The sequence below is a fragment of the Nerophis ophidion genome, linkage group LG15, assembly GCF_033978795.1.
Source record: "Nerophis ophidion isolate RoL-2023_Sa linkage group LG15, RoL_Noph_v1.0, whole genome shotgun sequence".
In the NCBI taxonomy this organism is placed as follows: domain Eukaryota; kingdom Metazoa; phylum Chordata; class Actinopteri; order Syngnathiformes; family Syngnathidae; genus Nerophis; species Nerophis ophidion.
This window is the reverse complement of record NC_084625.1, coordinates 12,326,716-12,348,891: the sequence shown is the minus strand read 5'-3', so window position 1 is coordinate 12,348,891 and position 22,176 is coordinate 12,326,716. Positions and strand designations below refer to the sequence as shown.

The following is a 22,176-nucleotide window of genomic DNA, read 5'->3' as shown; positions in this document are numbered from 1 at the left end:
CCGGTCCGATGACCATGGATGAAGTACTGGCTGTCCAGAGTCGAGACCCAGGATGGACCGCTCGCCTGTATCGGTTGGGGACATCTCTATGCTGCTGATCCGCTTGAGATGGTTTCCTGTGGACGGGACTCTCGCTGCTGTCTTGGATCCGCTTGAACTGAACTCTCGCGGCTGTGTTGGAGCCACTATGGATTGAACTTTCACAGTATCATGTTAGACCCGCTCGACATCCATTGCTTTCGGTCCCCTAGAGGGGGGGGGTTGCCCACATCTGAGGTCCTCTCCAAGGTTTCTCATAGTCAGCATTGTCACTGGCGTCCCACTGGATGTGATTACTCCCTGCTCACTGGGTGTGAGTTTTCCTTGCCCTTTTGTGGGTTCTTCCGAGGATGTTGTAGTCGTAATGATTTGTGCAGTCCTTTGAGACATTTGTGATTTGGGGCTATATAAATAAACATTGATTGATTGATTGATACTATCGTTAGCATGCTCGCTTTTTTAGCTCATTTTGAACATGCTTGTGTTACTTGACACTATCTGATTAGGGTGTTAACAGTTAGCATATTAGTTCGGCTTTGGCTATTCAGCATGAACACGAAATGTCTACCACAATATCATATTCTCATTCTTAGAAAACCATCATTTTTAATTTTTCTGAGGGAACTCTCCTGAAGGAATCAATTAAGTACTATCTATCTATCTTTCTGTATATATATATATATTGTACTGGTTTTGACGGTGAAAACTACAAAAATGGCCTCCACATCATTTGATTTGTCAGTCTGTGGCCTTCAATGGAAAACGTTTGGGCACCCTTGTACTAAACAACGCTATTAATTCAAGACTTTCAAACGACTTATTTGACTTATATAAGAAGATGATCACAAGCACACGCCATAAAATGTATTTTCATGCAATACATCACAAATGTGTCTGTGTGGACTTACACTCCAACAGGTCAGCAAGGGTCTTTGTCCGGAGCGCCACAGGCCGCTTGGTTTTGTCGTTGGTGATGGCAAAGTCTTGCATGCCCAGCTCCTCTGCCACTTTGGCCTGGGTGCGGTTGTTGACCAGCGAACTGCGCAACAGCTACGAGGAAGCACACAGGTTTCACATGTCATGTTCACCAGTAAACTTCCTTTCATTTTTGTTTGTCATATACAGTCGTGGTCAAAAGTTTACATACACTTGTAAAGAACACAATGCCATGGCTGTCTTGAGTTTCCAATAATTTCTACACCTCTTATATGTTATAGAGCAGGGGTCACCAATGTGGTCACCCGTAAGGACCAGATGAGTCGCCCGCTGGCCTGTTCTAAAAAATAGCTCAAATAGCAGCACTTACCAGTGAGCTGCCTCTATTTTTGAAATTGTATTTATTTACTAGCAAGCTGGTCTCGCTTTGTTCGACATTTTTAATTCTAAGAAAGACAAAACTCAAATACAATTTGAAAATCCAAGAAAATATTTTAAAGACTTGGTCTTCACTTGTTTAAATAAATTCATTTATTTTTTTACTTTGCTTCTTATAACTTTCAGAAAGACAATTTTAGAGAAAAAATATACCAGCTTAAAATAATTTTAGGATTTTTAAACACATATACCTTTTTATCTTTTAAATTCCTTCCTCTTCTTTCCTGACAATTTAAATCAATCTTCAAGTATTTTTTTTTTATTGTAAAGAATAATAAATACATTTTAATTTAATTCTTCATTTTAGCTTCTCTTTTTTCGACGAAGAATATTTGTGAAATATTTCTTCAAAGTTATTATGATTAAAATTAAAAACAATTATTGTATTATATTACAGAAATACATTTGAAAATATTTGGATTCCTGGCTCTCTCAGCCAAAAAGGTTCCCGGCCCCTGAAATAAGTTATTGGTCTTGAGAAGCAGATTATATATAAAAAAACAAACATCTTACAGTTCCATTAAAAAGTCACTTTTGTGTAATAGGGGACTTTTCAAGCAGCGTCATTTCCAGTGTGGCTTTCATTCTGGAAGCTTTTCGGGCCAAGCGGCCAACAAAAAGACAACTTGAGTAGAACCTCGTGTCAGGTTTGCAGAAACAGGCTCCCAGATGCACACGCAGTCGACCCAGGCGCACTGGAACATCAAAAATACAACTCCCCGTGAAATAATTTATCAAAGACACAAATGGTAATTCGCAGTAAATGTTTCGGGGAGATTGCGCGTCGCTCTGGTAAATATTGCATGGTGACTTGGGGCTGAGCGGAGGGCGTTGTGTTCCACAGACCGAGGTACATCAACGCTCCCAAAAGGAAAAAAACACAAACATGTTAAATATAGCTGCAAGACGCTCACGGAGAAGGGAGGGGGGGGGGGGGTCGCAGAATGCAAGATGATGTGAGGCGTGCTCGCTGTCTCTCACTCACTAGTTGAATGAGCACTTTTATCCCTGAATGGAAATGCATTTCAGATGTAGCTTATCTTGACTGGTGTGGTGGCATCGCCGCAGCTATCGCCGCATCCTTTCAACGTGCCTGACGTCACCCACATTTTATTTCCATCTCGTGAGGAATATCCACCAACACGCTCTTGTTCGCTTTCAGACCACTTCAAACGTCGCAGCCTGGAGCTGATAGCGCCACGCGCCAAGAGAAACGCTGATGCTCGCCGGAATAAAAGAAAAGAAAGAAAAAAAAAAAAAAATAGGGAGTTGCAGCGCCGCCCGTAAAAGTGGCCCCAGCTCCTCTCAAAAGGTGCGATCGCTCGCTTTGTGCCAGGCAAGTGGAAACGTCGCTTTATCTCGCGGACACTTGACAGCCTCGGTAGGGAGAAAGGGGGAAAAAAAGTGCCGACAAAGACGGGCAACTGCAAAACCGGGGAATGTTTCCGTCCCGTGACGATTGCCACGGCGCAGTACAGTAAACACACCGAGCTAAGAGGGGCGATAATACCAGCCTGGTACCTTTTCAAAAGACTCCAAAGATTGACAGCAGGAAGAAAAACATCACAGAAGAATGTTGCACAAGACCAAGTTCCCAACCTGAATAAAAGATGAAAGACCAAGAAGGAGTGTGTCGTGACATGCTACGTTTACTTCAGTAATTCTACTTGTCAGGATAGTTTCAATGCCCATCCATCCATCCATCTTCTTCCGCTTATCCGAGGTCGGGTCGCGGGGGCAGCAGCCTAAGCAGGGAAGCCCAGATTTCCCTCTCCCCAGCCACTTCGTCTAGCTCTTCCCGGGGGATCCCGAGGCGTTCACAGGCCAGCCGGGAGACATAGTCTTCCCAACGTGTCCTGGGTCTTCCCCGTGGCCTCCTACCGGTTGGACGTGCCCTAAACACCTCCCTAGGGAGGCGTTCGGGTGGCATCCTGACCAGATGCCCGAACCACCTCATCTGGCTCCTCTCGATGTGGAGGAGCAGCGGATTTACTTTGAGTTCCTCCCGGATGGCAGAGCTTCTCACCCTATCTCTAAGGGAGAGCCCCGCCACACGGCGGAGGAAACTCATTTCGGCCGCTTGTACCCGTGATCTTATCCTTTCGGTCATGACCCAAAGCTCATGACCATAGGTGAGGATGGGAACGTAGATCGACCGGTAAATTGAAAGATTTGCCTTCCGGCTCAGCTCCTTCTTCACCACAACGGATCGGTACAACGTCCGCATTACTGAAGACGCCGCACCGATCCGATCCAGTTTCAATGCAACATACTGTATTTGTCGGACCATAGGAAAGATGTCATATTACAAAACCTGTTTCCATATGAGTTAGAAAATTGTGTTAGATGTAAATATAAAGGGACTACAATGATTTGCAAATCATTTTCAACCCATATTCAGTTGAATATGCTACAAAGACAACATATTTGATGTTCAAACTGATAAACATTTTTTTTTTTTTTTTGTGCAAATAATCATTAACTTTAGAATTTGATGCCAGCAACACGTGACAAAGACGTTGGGAAAGGTGGCAATAAATACTGATAAAGTTGAAGAATGCTTATTTGGAACATCCCACAGGTGTGGAGGATAATTGAGAAAAGGTGGGTGCCTTGATTGGGTATAAAAGCAGCTTCCATGAAATGCTAAGTAATTCCCGAGGGTCACCGCAAATTGTCGAACAGTTTTAGAACAACATTTCTCAACGAGCTATTGCAAGGAATTAAGGGATTTTACCATCTACGGTCCTTAAAATCATCAAAAGGTTCAGAGAATCTGGAGAAATCACTGCCGAAAGCGATGATATTACGGACCTTTGATCCCTCAGGCGGTACTGCATCAAAAACAGACATCAGTGTGTAAAGGCTATCACCACATGGGCTCAGGAACACTTCATAAAACCACTCTCAGTAACTGCAGTTGGTCGCTACATCTGTAAGTGCAAGTTAAAACTCTACTCTGCAAAGCAAAGCCCATTTATCAACAACACCCAGAAACGCCGCCGGCTTCGATGGGGCAGAGCTCATCTAAGATGGACTGATGCAAAGTGGAAAAGTGTTCTGTTGTCTGAAAAGTCCACAATTCAAATTATATCTGGAAACTGTGGACGTGGTGTCCTCCGGAACAAAAAGGAGAATAACCATCCGGATTGTTATAGGCGCAAAGTTCAAAAGCCAGCATCGGTGATGAAATGGGGGTGCATTAGTGCCCAAAGCATGGTTAACTTACACATCTGTGAAGGCACCATTAATGCTGAATGGTCACACAACTAGTGTGTGTGTGACAATCATTGGTACTTTAACTTTAACTTTAACCATGTACCAAATAAAGCTTATTCGATGTCGGTAAGCACAACCATAACTAATACGTATATTAGGCGCACCGGGTTATAGGGGCCCATTGCCCATATGAGAAAACGAAATGATTTTATGTGTGCCTTACAGTTCCCAAAAATATGTTAGTACTTTCACTTGAGTATTTTCGTCAAAAACAAACTTGAATCTGTTACATTGAGTTTAATCCTAATTGTTAGATGTATTCCTACCATTATTATAATAAATAATTAATTACTGTTTGTAACAACGTACTTTTGGCTCGTTCAAGCACTGTCACATGACTGTGAGCTGACACTGCGTATCTATGCCCACATGTGACCTGTATTGGAATGTTTCATGTCAATGTGAACAGTACAATTCCGAATGTGGATATAAATCGGATATGTATCAAATTCGACTTCAGTCCGAACGATTTGATCGCATTCATCCGTCCTTAATGTCATCAAATAGCGATAAGCGTCATAATTATTCGCCAAGATAAACTGTATTTTTCGGACTATAAGTCGCAATTTTTTTTCATAGTTGCGACTTATACTCAGGAGCGACTTATGTGTGAAATTATTAACACATTACCGTAAAATTTCAAATAATATTATTTATCTCATTTGCGGAAGAGACGAAGAAAATGTCAGCAATCGTCACAAACATGTTAGCAATCGTCACACACACGTCAACAATAAGAATTTGGCGGGGTAGGGTCATGGCAGAAGTGTATTGTGGGTCAATCAATCAATCAATCAATGTTTACTTATATAGCCCTAAATCACTAGTGTCTCAAAGGGCTGCACAAACCACTACGACATCTTCGGTAGGCCCACATAAGGGCAAGGAAAACTCACACCCAGTGGGACATCGGTGACAATGATGACCCAGTGGGACGTCGGTGACAATGATGACTATGAGAACCTTGGAGAGGAGGAAAGCAATGGATGACGAGCGGGTCTAACATGTCGAGCGGGTCATGAAATGCTAACTGCTATATGCTATATGCTACTGCAGTAGCTATTATAATAAATCATTTCATTGTTGGCGGTAACTTATAAAAACTGAGAAGGGCTGAACAAAAATGGTACCGAAAAGGAAATCCTGTACTGCAGATTACAAGCAGAAAAGGAAGCGGCGCATACTTTTGGAGTTGGCAGAGTTGTTTAGAAGCGACATCGAGGAAGAAGATTTCATTGGATTTATCGATTAGGAGTGACGGATTGTTTGGTAAACGTATAGCATGTTCTATATGTTATAGTTATTTGAATGATTCCTACCATAATATGTTACGTTAAGATACCGTCATATAACATACACTTATTCAGCCTGTTGTTCACTATTCTTTATTTATTTTAAATTGCCTTTAAAATGTCTATTCTTGGTGTTGGATTTTATCAAATAAATTTCCCCTCAAAATGCGACTTATACTCCAGTGCGACGTATATATGTTTTTTTCCTTCTTTATTATGCATTTTCGGCCGGTGCGACATATACTCCGGAGCGACTTATAATCCAAAAATACGGTAAACAGTTGCGAAACATGCAAAACAAATGTTCTGGGAACTCACGGCCTGTCTCCGACTGCTCGCCCACACGCTCTTCGGAGCAGACGATTAAATAAAAAGATAGGATTTGACGAAAACAAAACTGAATTGGACATCCAACCCTGCAGTGTGAAAGTAGCCATTGTAAGCACTCATGACATTTGACTCTATTTCACCAATTAAACAGAGCCTGGCAGTCACACTGTGAAAAGTAACATGTCTCTCTTCAATGTTGACTTACAAACTAGGAAAAATAACATTTATATCATGTGCGGTCATCTCATATGCAGAGGATAATCTCACCGCATGTGGTGTGAATATGACAGTCATTGCTACTTAAAATTGCCGTCAGTAGAAATGTTCACATTGCGGCCGAAAGCAATTTCACTCCCAGCTAGAGAAAACGTGTTGCGGTAAGTTGGAGATGTTTTTCATTTTTTTAACTGGACATATGCTAACATTGGCACTATTATAACGTCACTGTAAAATGTGCATCTATAAAGTACATCCTGTAGTAGTGTCTCACGCACAAGCTACCCTTGGTTTGCAATTACCATTGAAATAAGGTAGTAAAAAACTAACATATTTTCTGGACTATAGAGCGCATCACTATATAAAACTGCACACCCACTAAATTTTTGCCGAAAAAATAGTTTTCCATAAGTTAGCCGCAACCAGAGGTGGGTAGAGCAGCCAGAAATTGTACTCAAGTAAGAGTACTGTTACTTTAGAGATTTATTACTCAAGTAAAAGTAAGGAGTAGTCACCCAAATATTTACTTGAGTAAAAGTAAAAAGTATGTTGTGAAAAAACTACTCAAGTACTGAGTAATTGATGAGTAACCTGTTTGTTTAATAATTACGGCAACAAATAATGCACAAAAACATAAAAATAGCAATCAGCAAATTCATAGCCAGGAATATCTCTTAAGCAACTAAAACAATATTATATATTAAATAATACATTAAAATAAAAAAATTAAGACAAATTGAGCCACAATAACTTAACAGCACCATAGGCTCAGTAGGCATCCATCGATTGATTGATTGATTGATTGAAACTTGTATTATTAGATTGCACAGTACAGTACATATTCTGTATGATTGACCACTAAATGGTAACACCCCAATAAGTTTTTCAACGTTAATCAATTACTTAATAAATGACCAAGTCGAGGTGATCTACCTCATATATACATACACACACACACACACACACATCATATATATATATATATATATATATATATATATATATATATATATATATATATATATATATATACATATATATATATATACAGTATATAATTTATAGTTATTTATTTTGCCGTTTTTTGTTGACATGTTAAAGGTGTTTTAATGAATATACATGCATGTTTAACATATAGATTCCTATCTTTCATGCAGACAAGAATATAAGTTGGTGTATTACCTGATTCTGATGACTTGCATTGATTGGAATCAGACAGTTTAGTGCTGAAAACGTCCACATTTTGAAATGGAGGAGAAAAAAAGTTCTTCCTTTCCGTCAAATACCACATGAAAGTCGTTGGTTTTTGGCATCTTATTTGTCCAGCTTCTTCTATATTCGTTTTTATACACTTTACAAGAAATACATTGGCGGCAAACTCCGTAGCTTGCTCGCTTGTTTGCGCTGGCTTTCGGAGACTCTTATTTTGTTAGCGCAGGCGCGATGGAGCGGCGCTTTTATTGTGAAGACAGGAACTGTGCGACCAGTCTTTAGGCTTTTGACGGGAAGTACGGTTGAAATAAAAAGTGTCTTTTTTACTTTACACTTTTGATTGATCGATTGAAACGTTTATTAGTAGATTGCACAGTACAGTACATATTCTGTACGATTGACCACTAAATGGTAACACCCAAATAAGTTTTTCAACGTTAATCAATTACTTAATAAATGACCAAGTCGAGGTGATCTACCTCATATATACATACACACACACACACATACACATATATATATATATATATATATATATATATATATATATATATATATATATATATATATATATATATATATATATAGTATATAGTATATAATTTATAGTTTTTTATTTTGCCGTTTTTGTTGAAATGTTAAAGGTGTTTAATGAATATACATGCATGTTTAACACATAGATTCCTAACTTTCAGGAAGACAAGAATATAAGTTGATGTATTACCTGATTCTGATGACTTGCATTGATTAGAATCAGACAGTATAGTGCTGATAATGTCCACATTTTCAAATGGAGGAGAAAAAAAGTTCCTCTTTCTTGTCTAACACCACATGAAAGTCGTTGGTTTCTGGCATCTTATTTGTCCAGCTTTCATATTCGTTTTTATACACTTTACAAGAAATTCATTGGCGGCAAACTCCGTAGCTTGCTCGCTTGTTTGCTCTGGCTTTCGGAGACTCTTATTTTCTTAGCGCAGGCGCGATGGAGCGGCGCTTTTATTGTGAAGACAGGAACTGTGCGACCAGTCTTTAGGCTTGTGACGGGAAGTACGGTTGAAATAAAAAGTGTCTTTTTTCCTTTACACTTTTGATTGATTGATTGAAACTTTTATTAGTAGATTGCACAGTACAGTACATATTCTGTACGATTGACCACTAAATGGTAACACCCCAATAAGTTTTTCAACTTTTTTAGGTCGGATTCGATGTGTGACGGTCACGTGACCGCCTGGTTTTGTTTGATTGGTCCAACGTCACAAGTGACTGCATTTGATTGGTGAAACGCAGGCATGAGTAGTTCCTACTTTGAATGCGTGTCTGACAAAATCAAAACAAATTAAGCGTGCATTAACAGATCGATAAAAAAAAAACAGTAGCGAGTAACGAGCTGATTGTAGATAAATGGAGCGGAGTAAAAGTAGCATTTCTTATCTATAAATATACTCAAGTAAAAGTAAAAGTATGTTGCATAAAAACTACTCTTAGACATCCATTGCTTTCGGTCCCCTAGAGGGGGGGGGGTTGCCCACATCTGAGGTCCTCTCCAAGGTTTCTCATAGTCAGCATTGTCACTGGCGTCCCACTGAATGTGAATTCTCCCTGCCCACTGGGTGTGAGTTTTCCTTGCCCTTTTGTGGGTTCTTCCGAGGATGTTGTAGTCGTAATGATTTGTGCAGTCCTTTGAGACATTTGTGATTTGGGGCTATATAAATAAACATTGATTGATTGATTGATACAATTTATCCCAAAAGTTACTCAAGTAGATGTAACGGAGTAAATGTAGCGCGTTACTACCCACCTCTGGCCGCAACGGACTATATAAGCTGCAGATATGTACGTTGTTAAATGAGTTATTTACACAACAAATTTGTAAATGTTTATGTACATACCCTAATATCTTCCAAAGGGTGCCTGTAACACGGCAGTAAAACGGTGATCACGCAAAACAGAAGTCATCGTCGTGGGCCCACTAACTGCGAAAGCTAGCTCTCCAATCAGCTAAACAGACTCAATAACTCCACAGTTGGTTAATTTACTGAGGAATTTGTGAAAGTGAACCAATACAAAAGGAAAGCCATTGTAAGTTAGTAATACTAATACAGACACTCGTAAATGAGTTAGCATATTAGTTAATGCTAACAACCCTAGCTTGATGACATTACATTAACACGTACAAATATGCATGAAAACACTCATACAGACATGGGAAGGTTTAGTAATTATGAATTGTTTTAGTTGTACTGTAAAACTTGAAAAACACTGCTTGAAGTGATGAATCCATACGCGTAGAAAATGCTATGGACGACTAAAAGACGAAACAGCGCTGTCAGAATAATTGTATCTAAGTTATCACAAAACTTTGTGTTTCAATGAGTTCCCGGTGAGCAGACAAAAGCTGTCTTTGATCTTACCAATCAAAAGGGCTTGTAAAACTCCAATGTGTAGGATGGGAAGCGACATGACAGTGTTGGTGTATTTGATGTATTGTAATCCACAAGAAGAGTTTCTCTTGACCCAAGATCTGCAAAGCTGGGAAGAAGCAGGACCTGACCCCCCTCCAGGCACCTTTTCTTTGAACTGTTTTGTAACCAAAGGCTACGGCTGTTTACGACCTCCCTTCCCTTAGAAACAGTTATTGCCATGTAATCAGGGAAAGTCCAAATAAAAGAGGAGCTGTATAATCATTCGTCAGAGTGTGGTGGGACACTGTACAGGGGCACAGGTCTACATGTTTCTCCTCATTGAGCTGAATTTACTTCTGTCTAATTCCTTGCTTCTTTGTCAGTTTAATAGATGTCCTCAGTGTTTGAACCGGACAAGCGTTCTTGTACTTCCGGTTCAAAGCACTAATCAGAAGAATACTGCAGATGTCCACTCCGCAGCACCGCAGTGAGCGAAATTGTTCTAAAGACGGCGCCAAAGCACAAACAATTACACACTCTTTCAGTGTCTCTGCTTGTGTTTTGTGAAAACGATTTGTTGAGTACAAAAAATTAGGGACAAAACAAGGAAAAATCCATAAATTAGTCACACTGTTTTATTGGCTGCAGGGTGCAAAACGTAGGAAAAAAGTAGCGGCTTATAGTTCGGAATGTACTCGATATATCGCGGGGTTGTTTCTGTCCGATATAGAAAATGACTATATCGTGATATTAGAGTATACATTCTTGTCTCTCCTTCTCACAAAGACTCAAACAAGCACACCTTCATACACACGTCACGTGTGCAACATCACACGCTCCAGCGGAGCAGACAGGTAATGGTGAGGTGCGAGTGGTAATATGAGAGAGATAAAGAAGGTGCGAATCTGGTAACAAATGGAGGAATAATTAATTACCAAGAAAAACAGCACGGGATCCATCGTCTGGCGGTGGTTTGGCTTCAACATGTATGCGGAAAAAGGGTTGCTACAAAAAGTAGCAGCACTGCTCATGTAGCATCATTTGAAAAGTCACCCGCTAGAGAATGAAGAGTGCTTACTCCGCATGTCAACATCTCCGTTCGGTGCCACACCAACAAAATGCTGAAGCAACTGTTTCCAGATCGACACCGTATTAAAAAAAAAGAAAGTCAACAACCGAAGGAGATAACAGCTGCAAAAACCTATTTTGCAGCTAATTTTTATTTGACAGTTATTGAAATATCTTGGGTGCACTTTATTTGTTTTAAACTATTGTAGTTACGTTCTGTACAAAAAGTACACTTTAATTTAGTGTTGTTTTGATGTGTCATCTTAGTGACATCATGCACAAAAGTGCATTCATAGCTTGTTTTAAAATGTCTCTTACAATTTTCCACTTTCTGTTTTGGAAATGACATGAATGTTTGTGCCCCTGCTTAATAACTGTTTAATAATTACAGTGTTGGTCAATTGACTTAGTTGTGGTTTCCCTCTCTGCATGAATGTTTAAAATGAGCATATATTAATGAGTGAGTGAATTATATTTATATAGCGCTTTTCTCTAGTGACTCAAAGCGCTTTACATAGTGAAACCCAATATCTAAGTTACATTTTTAAACCAGTGTGGGTGGCACTGGGAGCAGGTGGGTAAAGTGTCTTGCCCAAGGACACAACGGCAGTGACTAGGATGGTGGAAGCGGGAATCGAACCTGCAACCCTCAAGTTGCTGGCACGGCCACTCTACCAACCGAGCTATACCGCTATAATGCAGTATGAAGAAGAGTGTTTTATTCATCATACTGCTGTGATTATATGCATCAAGTCTTCATTCAAGGCTAAGGCATCAGATCGAGATATATATATCGCGTATTGTGACATGGCCTAAAAATATTGAGATATTAATAAAAGGCTATATCGCCCAGCCCTAGTCCGCAATTTTCGGTACTCATAAGTTACTCAGCATTGACTCAGTACCTGAGTAGATGTTTCACTAAATACATACTCTGACTCTAGTATAATCTAGTAAAGTGTTTTTAAATGATAAATGGGTTGTACTTGTATAGCGCTTTTCTACCTTCAAGGTACTCAAAGCGCTTTGACACTACTTCCACATTTTCCCATTCACACACACATTCACACACTGATGGAGGGAGCTGCCATGCAAGGCGCTAACCAGCACCCATCAGGAGCAAGGGTGAAGTGTCTTGCTCAGGACACAACGGACGTGACGAGGTTGGTACTAGGTGGGGATTGAACCAGGGAACCTTTTCAACCTTTTTTGAGCCAAGGCACATTTTTTGCGTTGGAAAAAATGAAACGGAGTTGACAGTAAAAAGTCGTCGTCGCAATTGTTGGATATGACTTTAAAGCAAAACCAACCATGCATCACTATAGCTCTTGTCTCAAAGTAGGTGTACTGTCACCACCTGTCAAATCACGCACTAACTAATTTTGTATTTTTTGCGGTTTTCCTGTGTGTAGTGTTTTACTTCTTGTCTTGCGCTTCTATTTATTTGGGCATTTTCCTGTAGCAGTTTCATGTCTTCCCTTGAGCGATATTTCCCGCATCTACTTTGTTTTAGCAATCAAGAATATTTCACAAATTTTTACCCTGTGATGAGGTGGCGTCTTGTCCAGGGTGTACACTGCCTTCCGCCCCATTGTAGCTGAGATAGGCTCCAGCGCCCCCCCCCCCGTGACCCCGAAGGGAATAAGCGGTAGAAAATGGATGGATTATCTTTCTTTGTGGGGACATTCTTGATTGTCATGTACGGATGTACTTTGTGGACGCCGTCTTTGCTCCGCAGTAAGTCTTTGCTGTCGTCCAGCATTCTGGTTTTGTTTACTTTGTAGTTCAGTTTTAGTTTTGTTCCGCATAGCCTTCTCGAAGCTTCAATGCCTTTTCTTAGGGGCACTCACCTTTTGTTTATTTTTTTGTTTAAGCATTAAATACCTTTTTTACCTTCACACTGCCTCGGGCTTGTTTCCAACATCTACAAAGCAATTAGCTACCGACTGCCACCTATTGATATGGGAGAGTATTACACGGTTACTCTAGACCATGGTGTAATTTATTTTGGCCCTTGAGGCAATATCAATTTAGCATTAGAGCTGGCCCGCCGGTGTTATACAGCGTCGGTGCCGCTGTATAAAACCGCATTCACCACTAATACTCATACTTGCCAACCCTCCTAATTTTCCTGATGGACTCCCGAAGTTCTGTGCCCCTCATGAAAATCTCCCGGGGCAACCATTCTCCCGAATTTCTACCGATTTCCACCCGAACAACTATGTTGGGGGCGTGCATTTAAGGCACTGCCTTTAGCGTTCTCTACAACCTGTCGTCACGTCCGCTTTTCCTCCATACTAACAGCGTGTCACATAATATTTGTGGATTTTACACACACACACACACACACACACACACACACACACACACACACACACGCACACACACACACACACACACACACACACACAAGTGAATGCAAGTCATTCTTGATCAACAGCCATACAGGTCACACTGAGGGTGGCCGTATAAACAACTTTAGCACTGTTACAAATATGCGCCACACTGTGAACCCACACCAAACAATAATGACAAACACATTTCGGTTGAACATCCGCACCGTAAAAAAACAGAACAAATACCCAGAAACCCTTGCAGCACTAACTCTTCCGGGAAACTTCCAGCAAACTGACCAATAATTAACGTTTTATTCATGCATTTTCTCTTGCTACTTCAAGGCTTGAATGTTTGGTTCATTCATTATTGTTATTTTATTTTCAAATGTATTATTTGCCTGTGGAAAAAATTTGATATTTACCTCAGAAGATTGCAAATAGAAAAAAAAAGACAAAATGTTTATTTAAATTTTATTTGATATGGCATTGATATTCTTTTAAATATTATTTGTATTATTTGAAACTGGATTTTGCATGTCACTATAAAGTTATATAAGCCTTGCTTGTTCAATATTTAATGCAAAACTTGTTTGGGTCCCTATTAAAAGGTTAATTTGTTCACCCTTGGCCCGTGGCTTTGTCCCGTTTAAAATTTTGGCCCACTTTGTATTTGAGTTTGACACCCCTGCTCTAGACAACACCAACACATAATTTGCAGACTAAAATTACTGGTTTGCAAAAAACATTTTTTTACCCCAAATAGGTGAAATTAGATCATCTCCCACTGTACACAGTGGTTGAAAAACACTGATCTAGTATATATTTAAATGACAATTTTTTTACTTGAGTACAGTTTTGGCAGCTACAAAAATAAGAATTTTAAGTTTATGTTTTGTTACAGTGCCATGGCACATGTAAAGTAAACTGCATTTTCAAGAGATGAATATGTGGGCTGTCTCTTTTTGAAAAAAAAAATAATTCCAAAACTGGATGGCAGGAAGTATGGAAGGAAGGAAATGCATCAGACAAGACCGAGTTCACAACCCAAAGGAAGGATGGGAGGGCAAACAGACGTGTGGGATGTAAAAAGTTTGCCAGACACTAAGTGTCAAACTGGTGCAGGTGAGACTTGATTTGACGGCGCACATCTCCCCCTCCCCTGTTGTTCTGGAAAAGTTCAGCGCATCAGTCATTCCCCTAAAGAGGAAAACAACCGGCGACTGCAGAGACATTTGTCAACATGTGGAGCACAAATGTCTCAACAGATGGATTTATGCTCCCACCAGGAGCGTGTGCGGTTTGTAGTGTCAGGATGTGGTGTCAACAGTTGGACTAGTGGACCACAGCTGCAGGATGCCATCTTTGGAGCTTGGCAATGAATCCATGCATGAAGTTCATCCTTTGATGCTCTCTGAACTGAGAGTCCTCATGAGGTGTGTGTAACGCAGTGACGTGCGGTCAGGGGAGGCAGTGCCTCACCTGTGATCATGCAAAGAATTAAAATATATAATGATAAAATAATTGTAATTGTTTTAAATTTTCATGTGGCTTCACTAATTTGGATTATTTTTTCTTCAAAATCGATGAATTTTCACAATCCCTGCCGTGCGGCCAGAGCGTGTTCTTGTCTGGTGTGTTGCTGAGCGTTCAAAACGGCAGAGAAAAAGTCTGAGGTGAGGCAAACAGTTCTCGTGTCTCACGATAGGGGCGCTCAGGATCAGAGACATACGGTAACGCAAGTGCCGCAGCGAGTAACATGTTTTGTGTGTCTGTTGAGCCATCAGAATGGCAGGGAAAAAAGTCTGAGGTGAGGCAAACAGTTCTCGTGCCTCACGATAGGGGCGCTCATAATCCCAGCGAATAAGTGCCGCAGCGACTTATTTTTTCCGTCTCGTGCATCCCGACTTTCAACATGGATGACTACCTTTCCGCACTTAAACAGTTTTCTAAAGTGGACTTTCAAGTGAAGCAGGAGATCATTTCTAAAGGAAGACCAGCTAAATGGTTTGTTTCAATCAGCAGGACGGAAAGTTACTCGCTCTTTTCCAATTTGACGTTTTTCAACCTGTGGAACTGTGTGGACTCAAATGGGATTTTGCTACCTAAAGAATTTGCAAAGAAGCCTCAGCAAACATGAGCAGTCGGTTGCTCATATTCAAAGTTAGATTGCGCTAAAAACGTTTGGGATGACGAGGATCAACTTGGCTTTGGATGAACAGCGGCGACTCAACGTCAGTGTCCACAATGCTAAGGTAAACCAAAAGATCAATGAGATTTTAACCGAGAGATCAATGCGACCTGCTTCCGCGCCAAACAGCAGCTCGCATTTCGTGGAAATGAGAGTAGGAGCTCTGCTAATCGCGGCAACTACCGCATTTTTCGGAGTATAAGTCGCCCCGGAGTATAAGTCGCACCTGCCGAAAATGCATAATAAAGAAGGAAAAAAAAACATGAGTCGCACTGGAGTAAATGTCACATTTTTGGGGGAAATTTATTTGATAAAACGCATCACCAAGGATAGACATTTGAAAATCAATTTAAAATAAATAAAGAATAGTGAACAACAGGCTGAATAAGTGTACGTTATATGAGGCATAAATAACCAACTGAGAAGGTGCCTGGTATGTTAACGTAACATATTATGGCAAGAGTCATTCAAATAACTATAACATATAGAACATTCTATACGTTTACCAAACAATCGGTCACTCCTAATTGCTAAATCCCATTAAATCTTATACGTCTAGTCTCTTACGTGAATGAACTAAATCAGGTTATCTGATATTTTACGGTAATGTGTTAATAATTTCACACATAAGTCATTCCTGAGTATAAGTCGCACCCCCGGCCAAACTATGAAAAAAAAGTCTGACTTATAGTCCGAAAAATACCGTATGTTGAACTCTTATAAGACTTTTAAAACTGAAGGAAGCGAAGGAGGAATTTTACCAGAAAGTGACGGCTATTTTTATCCAGAAGGAGCAGCGCATGGACTTCATTTATAAGTAAAGGTGAGACGGCGATGACATTATTTTTGTTTTGTTTTTAATGAAATGCATATTTTGTGGGCGACAGTTTGTATGTGTAAAAGCAGGGTTGCCCAAACCTTTTCTGCAAGCGAGCTACTTTTCAATTGACCAGAACAAGGGGATCTACCTCATTCATATATATCATTTATTTTTATTTATTTATGAAAGAGACGTTTTTGTTAACAAGTTAAGTCTCACCTTAAAAGTCATTTGTATACTCTAGCCTTTAAATAGACCTCCTTTTTAGACCAGTTGTTCTGCCGTTTCTTTTCTTTTTCTCCTCTGTCCCCCCCTCCCTTGCGGAGGGGTTTCGGTCCGATGGCCACGGATGAAGTACTGGCTGTCCAGAGTCAGGACCCAGGATGGACCGCTCGCCTGTGTATCGGAAGGGGACATCTCTATGCTGCTGATCCGACTCCGCTTGGGATGGTTTCTTGCTTTCTTCTGGGGCGGTTTAGCTCGGTTGGTAGAGTGGCCGTGCCAGCAACTTGAGGGTTGCAGGTTCGATTCCCGCTTCTGCTAACCTAGTCACTGCCGTTGTGTCCTTGGGCAAGACACTTCACCCACCTGCTTCCAGTGCCACCCACACTGGTTTGAATGTAACTTAGATATTGGGTTTCACTATGTAAAGCGCTTTGAGTCACTAGAGAAAAAGCGCTATATAAATATAATTCACTTCACTTCACTTCACTGTCTAGGATCCGTTTTGAACTGAACTCTCGCGGCTATGTTGGATCCACTATGGATTGAACTTTCACAGTATCATGTTAGACCCGCTCGACATCCATTGCTTTCGGTCCCCTAGGGAGGAGGAGTTGCCCACATTTGTGGTCCTCTCCAAGGTTCTTCATAGTCATCATTGTCACCGACGTCCCACTGGGTGTGAGTTTTCCTTGCCCTTATGTGGGTTCTTCCAAGGATGTCGTAGTGGTTTGTGCAGTCCTTTGAGACATTTGTGATTTAGGGCTATATAAATAAACATTGATTGATTGAAATGTGTTAAATGAAAATACAAGCATGTGTAGCACATGTAGATGTCTTTCTTTCACAAAGACAATAATATAAATTGGTGTATTACCTGATTCTGATGACTTGCATTGATTGGAATTAGACAGTATTATTTGATAACGTCCACATTTTTGAATGGAGGAGAAAAAACATGAAAGTGTTGAGTTTTTGGCATCTTATTTATCCAGCTTCCATACACTTTACAAGAAAATCATTGGCGGAAAACTTGTTTGCTTGCTTGTGCATGCCAGTTTTCTGCGACTTTTATTTTGATAGCACAGGCAGCATGAAGCAGCGCTTTTATTGTGAAGATAGGAAATGTGCAGTCGGTCTTTAGAGTTTTGACGGAAAGTACGGCGCGAGAGTCTGTTGAAATAAAAAGTGTTTCTCGCTGTGGTGGGCGTGGCCTGCGCGCCTGCAGGGAAGCGGGGTGTGGCAGGACCGGCTTCGAGATTGGCGACAGGTGAGTGGATGACACAGCTGAAAGTGTTCATCTAATCACCTGTCGCTCTGTTAAAAGGCAGCGGTCGGGAAGGACAAGGGTGATTGGTTGGAATGGTAAATAAAAACACACGCACGAGCGAGAGAGCGAGACACGGACAGACAATTGCTGGAAAGCAGTCAGAGACTTTGCATATTGCTGAAAAAGCGCAGAAGGACTTTGTACATCTCTGTCAATAAACCGTGTTGTAAACCTGGAAAGGCCTGTCATGTCAATCCTTGGTGGTCCCGAGAACCCGGAAACAGCGGACTTCCACACTCGCCTTCCTGTCGATCATTTTGTCTTGATAATGATCTCACAGCAGCCAGCGTCATCTCACAAGACCCTCGGGTGCCGTGAATGTCAATCAAGTGACGTCTTGGTGAAGATTGATGATCGCTAATTTTTAGCTCTATTTTTTTAAAAGCCTGGCTGGCGATCGACTGACACACCCTCCACGATCAACCGGTAGCTCGCGATAACGTAATGGGCACTCCTGGTGTAAAGAATGCAGAAAAGACAAACATAACCCGTAAAATGCTGCCAATCAAATGGCAAATAATCCGCGCGGAGCGCATACTGTATATTTGTAACTCTGATTCTGATTACGTCAGTGCCTCACCAGCAATAAACCTCACCGCACGTCACTGGTGTAACGTCACCCATGGCTGATGTTTGTTGCAACTTTAGTTTAAGTCTCTCCAGAGAGTGGTGAGGACGGCGGAAAAGATCATCAGGACTGCTCTTCCTCCTATCCAGGAGATCACAAAAAGCCGCTGCCTGACCAGGGCTCAGAAAATCTGCAAAGACTCCTCCCACCCCCACCAAGGACTGTTTTCACTGCTGGACTCTAGAAAGAGGTTCCGCAGACTCCGAAGCAGAACCTCCAGGTTCTGTAACATCTTCTTCCCTCAGGCCGTAAGACTCTTGAACACATAATTAAATTATCCCCTCAACTCCCCCCAAAATGGATTAACTCGCTGGAATAAAAAAAGACAATATAACATAGGTTGTGATCCGATTCCCGGATCACATCTTTTGTCTATATTTGAGTCCTTTTTTGTGTTTTAATTATTAATTTTAGTGTTCTGAGTTTTGCACTTTCTGTTTTATCTCGTTGCCATGGTTTCTCATTTGTTCCACCTATGTTTTTCGACGCACACCTGATGGCAATTGTTTACTTTAGTATTTAAAGGGGAACATTATCACATTTTCAAAAGGGTTAAAAACAATAAAAATCAGTTCCCAGTGGCATGTTATATATTTTTTAAAAATTTTACCGGTCTCCGAATATCCCTAAAAAAAGCTTTAAAGTGCCTTATTTTCGCTATTTGCGATGCGACTATCCATTTCCCTGTGACGTCATACAGTGCTGCCAATGTAAACAAACAATGGCGAATACCACAGCAAGATATAGCGACATTAGCTCGGATTTAAACCCGGATTTCAGCGGTTTAAGCGATTCAACAGATTACGCATGTATTGAAACGGATGGTTGGAGTATGAAAGTATTGAAGAAGAAACTGAAGCTATTGAGCGAATAGCTATTGACGCTATTCATAGCCATAGCATGGCCGAATAGCTGCGTTAGCATCGCCGGTAAAATGTGCGGACCAAACGATCAGGACTTTCGCATCTCGTGACACTGGAGCAACTTAAATCCGTCGATTGGTAAGTGTTTTTTCGCATTAAATGTGGGTGGAAGTAAACGTAATATAGTTGCAAATGCATCTGCAGGTTATCCATACATCTCTGTGCCATGTCTACTTTAGCCCTGCCGGTAAATAGCATGTTAGCATCGATTAGCGTAGCATGTTAGCATCGATTAGCTGGCAGTCAACATTAACAAATCTCACCTTTGTGATTTCTGTGATTTTATCGTTACAAATGCATCTGCAGGTTATCCATACATCTCTGTGCCATGTCTGCTTTAGCTCCGCCGGTAAATAGCATGTTAGCGTCGATTAGCGTAGCATGTTAGCATCGATTAGCTCGCAGTCACGCCGCGACCAAATATGTCTGATTAGCACATAAGTCAACATCAACAAAACTCACCTTTGTGATTTTGTTGAATTTATCGTTGCAAATGCATCTGCAGGTTATCCATACATCTCTGTGCCATGTCTGTCATCGCCGGTAAAATGTGGAGCCACTTTGGTACATTCAATGGGGGTCTGGCGGCAGACACTTTCGCATCTTCGTTGCAACTTGAATCCCTTCCTGTTAGTGTTGTTACACCCTCCGACAACACACCGACGAGGCATGATGTCTCCAAGCTTCCAAAAAATTGTCAAAAAAACGGAAAATAACAGAGCTGAGACCCGATGTTTACAATGGGTTAAAAATGAAAATGGCGGCTGTATTACCTCGGCGACGTCACATTCTGACGTCATCCCCTCCAGAGCGATAAACAGAAAGGTGTTTAATTCGCCAAAATTCACCCATTTAGAGTTCGGAAATCGGTTAAACAATATATGGTCTTTTTTCTGCAACATCAAGGTATATGTATAAGGTATATCTCCGGGTTGGGGAGGAGACCCTGCCCCAAGTGGAGGAGTTCAAGTACCTAGGAGTCTTGTTCACGAGTGAGGGAAGAGTGGATCGTGAGATCGACAGGCGGATCGGTGCGGCGTCTTCAGTAATGCGGACGTTGTACCGATCCGTTGTGGTGAAGAAGGAGCTGAGCCGGAAGGCAAAGCTTTCAATTTACCGGTCGATCTACGTTCCCATCCTCACCTATGGTCATGAGCTTTGGCTCATGACCGAAAGGATAAGATCACGGGTACAAGCGGCCGAAATGAGTTTCCTCCGCCGTGTGGCGGGGCTCTCCCTTAGAGATAGGGTGAGAAGCTCTGCCATCCGGGAGGAACTCAAAGTAAAGCCGCTGCTCCTTCACATCGAGAGGAGCCAGATGAGGTGGTTCGGGCATCTGGTCAGGATGCCACCCGAACGCCTCCCTAGGGAGGTGTTTAGGGCACGTCCAACCGGTAGGAGGCCACGGGGAAGACCCAGGTCACTTTGGGAAGACTTTGTCTCCCGGCTGGCCTGGGAACGCCTCGGGATCCCCCAGGAAGAGCTAGACGGAGTGGCTGGGGAGAGGAAAGTCTGGGCTTCCCTGCTTAGGCTGCTGCCCCCGCGACCCGACCTCGGATAAGCGGAAGATGATAGATGGATGGATCAAGGTATATATTGACGCTTACATAGGTCTGGTGATAATGTTCCCCTTTAAGACTGCTTTCTACTTTAGTTCGGTCTTGGCTCATGGTTTGCTACGCGCAACAGTCATGTTTGGTTTTCTCTGCCTTGTCTGTTCTGTGCTAAGTTACGCCTTACCTTCTGTGCGCTTGACACGCGCTTCTGTGGACACTTATTTGGACTCTAGTGCTAGCTATTAGCTTTAGCTTTTCGTGCGCTCCGGCACGCCTTTACTTTGGTATTTGTACAAGTGTTCTTTTATTTTTTGTATAAAAAATGAGATTCTTACCTGCAATCCTGCCTGTCTGGTCCCACTGCATCCTGAGGTGATATCTCCGCGCATCACAATGCGTTTTGAATGTGACAACATACAACCATAAACATGGACGCAAGTGAAAAAGTTCAATATATTTAGCTGTACAGTAATCTATATATTTATATATTATTTATATATATTTATTTAATTATATATGCACGTTATTGCTTTTTTTTTAAATCCTGCACTACCATGAGCTTATGTAACAAAATTTCGTTCTTATCTGTGCTGTAAAGTTCAAATTTGAATGACAATAAAAAAGAAGTCTAAGTCTAAGTCTAAAAGGGTTTTTTTTGCCCGGAAACCACATCGTGGATTCAGAATGAGCTGTTCCAAAAGAGGAAACGTAGGTGATCGAATGGTGATGTTTCTCTTACTGTTAAATGTCCCTCGTGGTGGTCGGGGAAGTGGATGAAGAGGTACTCAGTGGCCACAAGCTGCATGATGGAATCTCCCAGGAACTCCATCCTCTGGTTGTGGCCCCTGGATGAGGAGGAAGGGATCACATGGATGCAATATTAAAGAGAGCAAAAAGCACATTGGAACAGTCTCAAAAACATTTATTTAGTGATGGCATGAGGACATTTCATGGGTGGTCT

At 41.3% G+C, this 22,176-nt stretch overlaps 1 protein-coding gene across 1 annotated transcript in view; it reads right to left on the bottom strand.

Annotated features, from left to right (window-relative positions):
- Nucleotides 1-22,176, bottom strand: part of drosha (drosha ribonuclease III) — a 370,040-nt gene that overhangs the window by 70,024 nt on the left and 277,840 nt on the right. The window contains exons 26-27 of the mRNA XM_061921522.1: nucleotides 21,955-22,060; nucleotides 948-1,089 (exon numbers count right to left, since the gene is read on the bottom strand). Coding sequence (XP_061777506.1) covers nucleotides 948-1,089; nucleotides 21,955-22,060 — 248 coding nt within the window. The remainder of the gene's footprint in view (nucleotides 1-947; nucleotides 1,090-21,954; nucleotides 22,061-22,176) is intronic.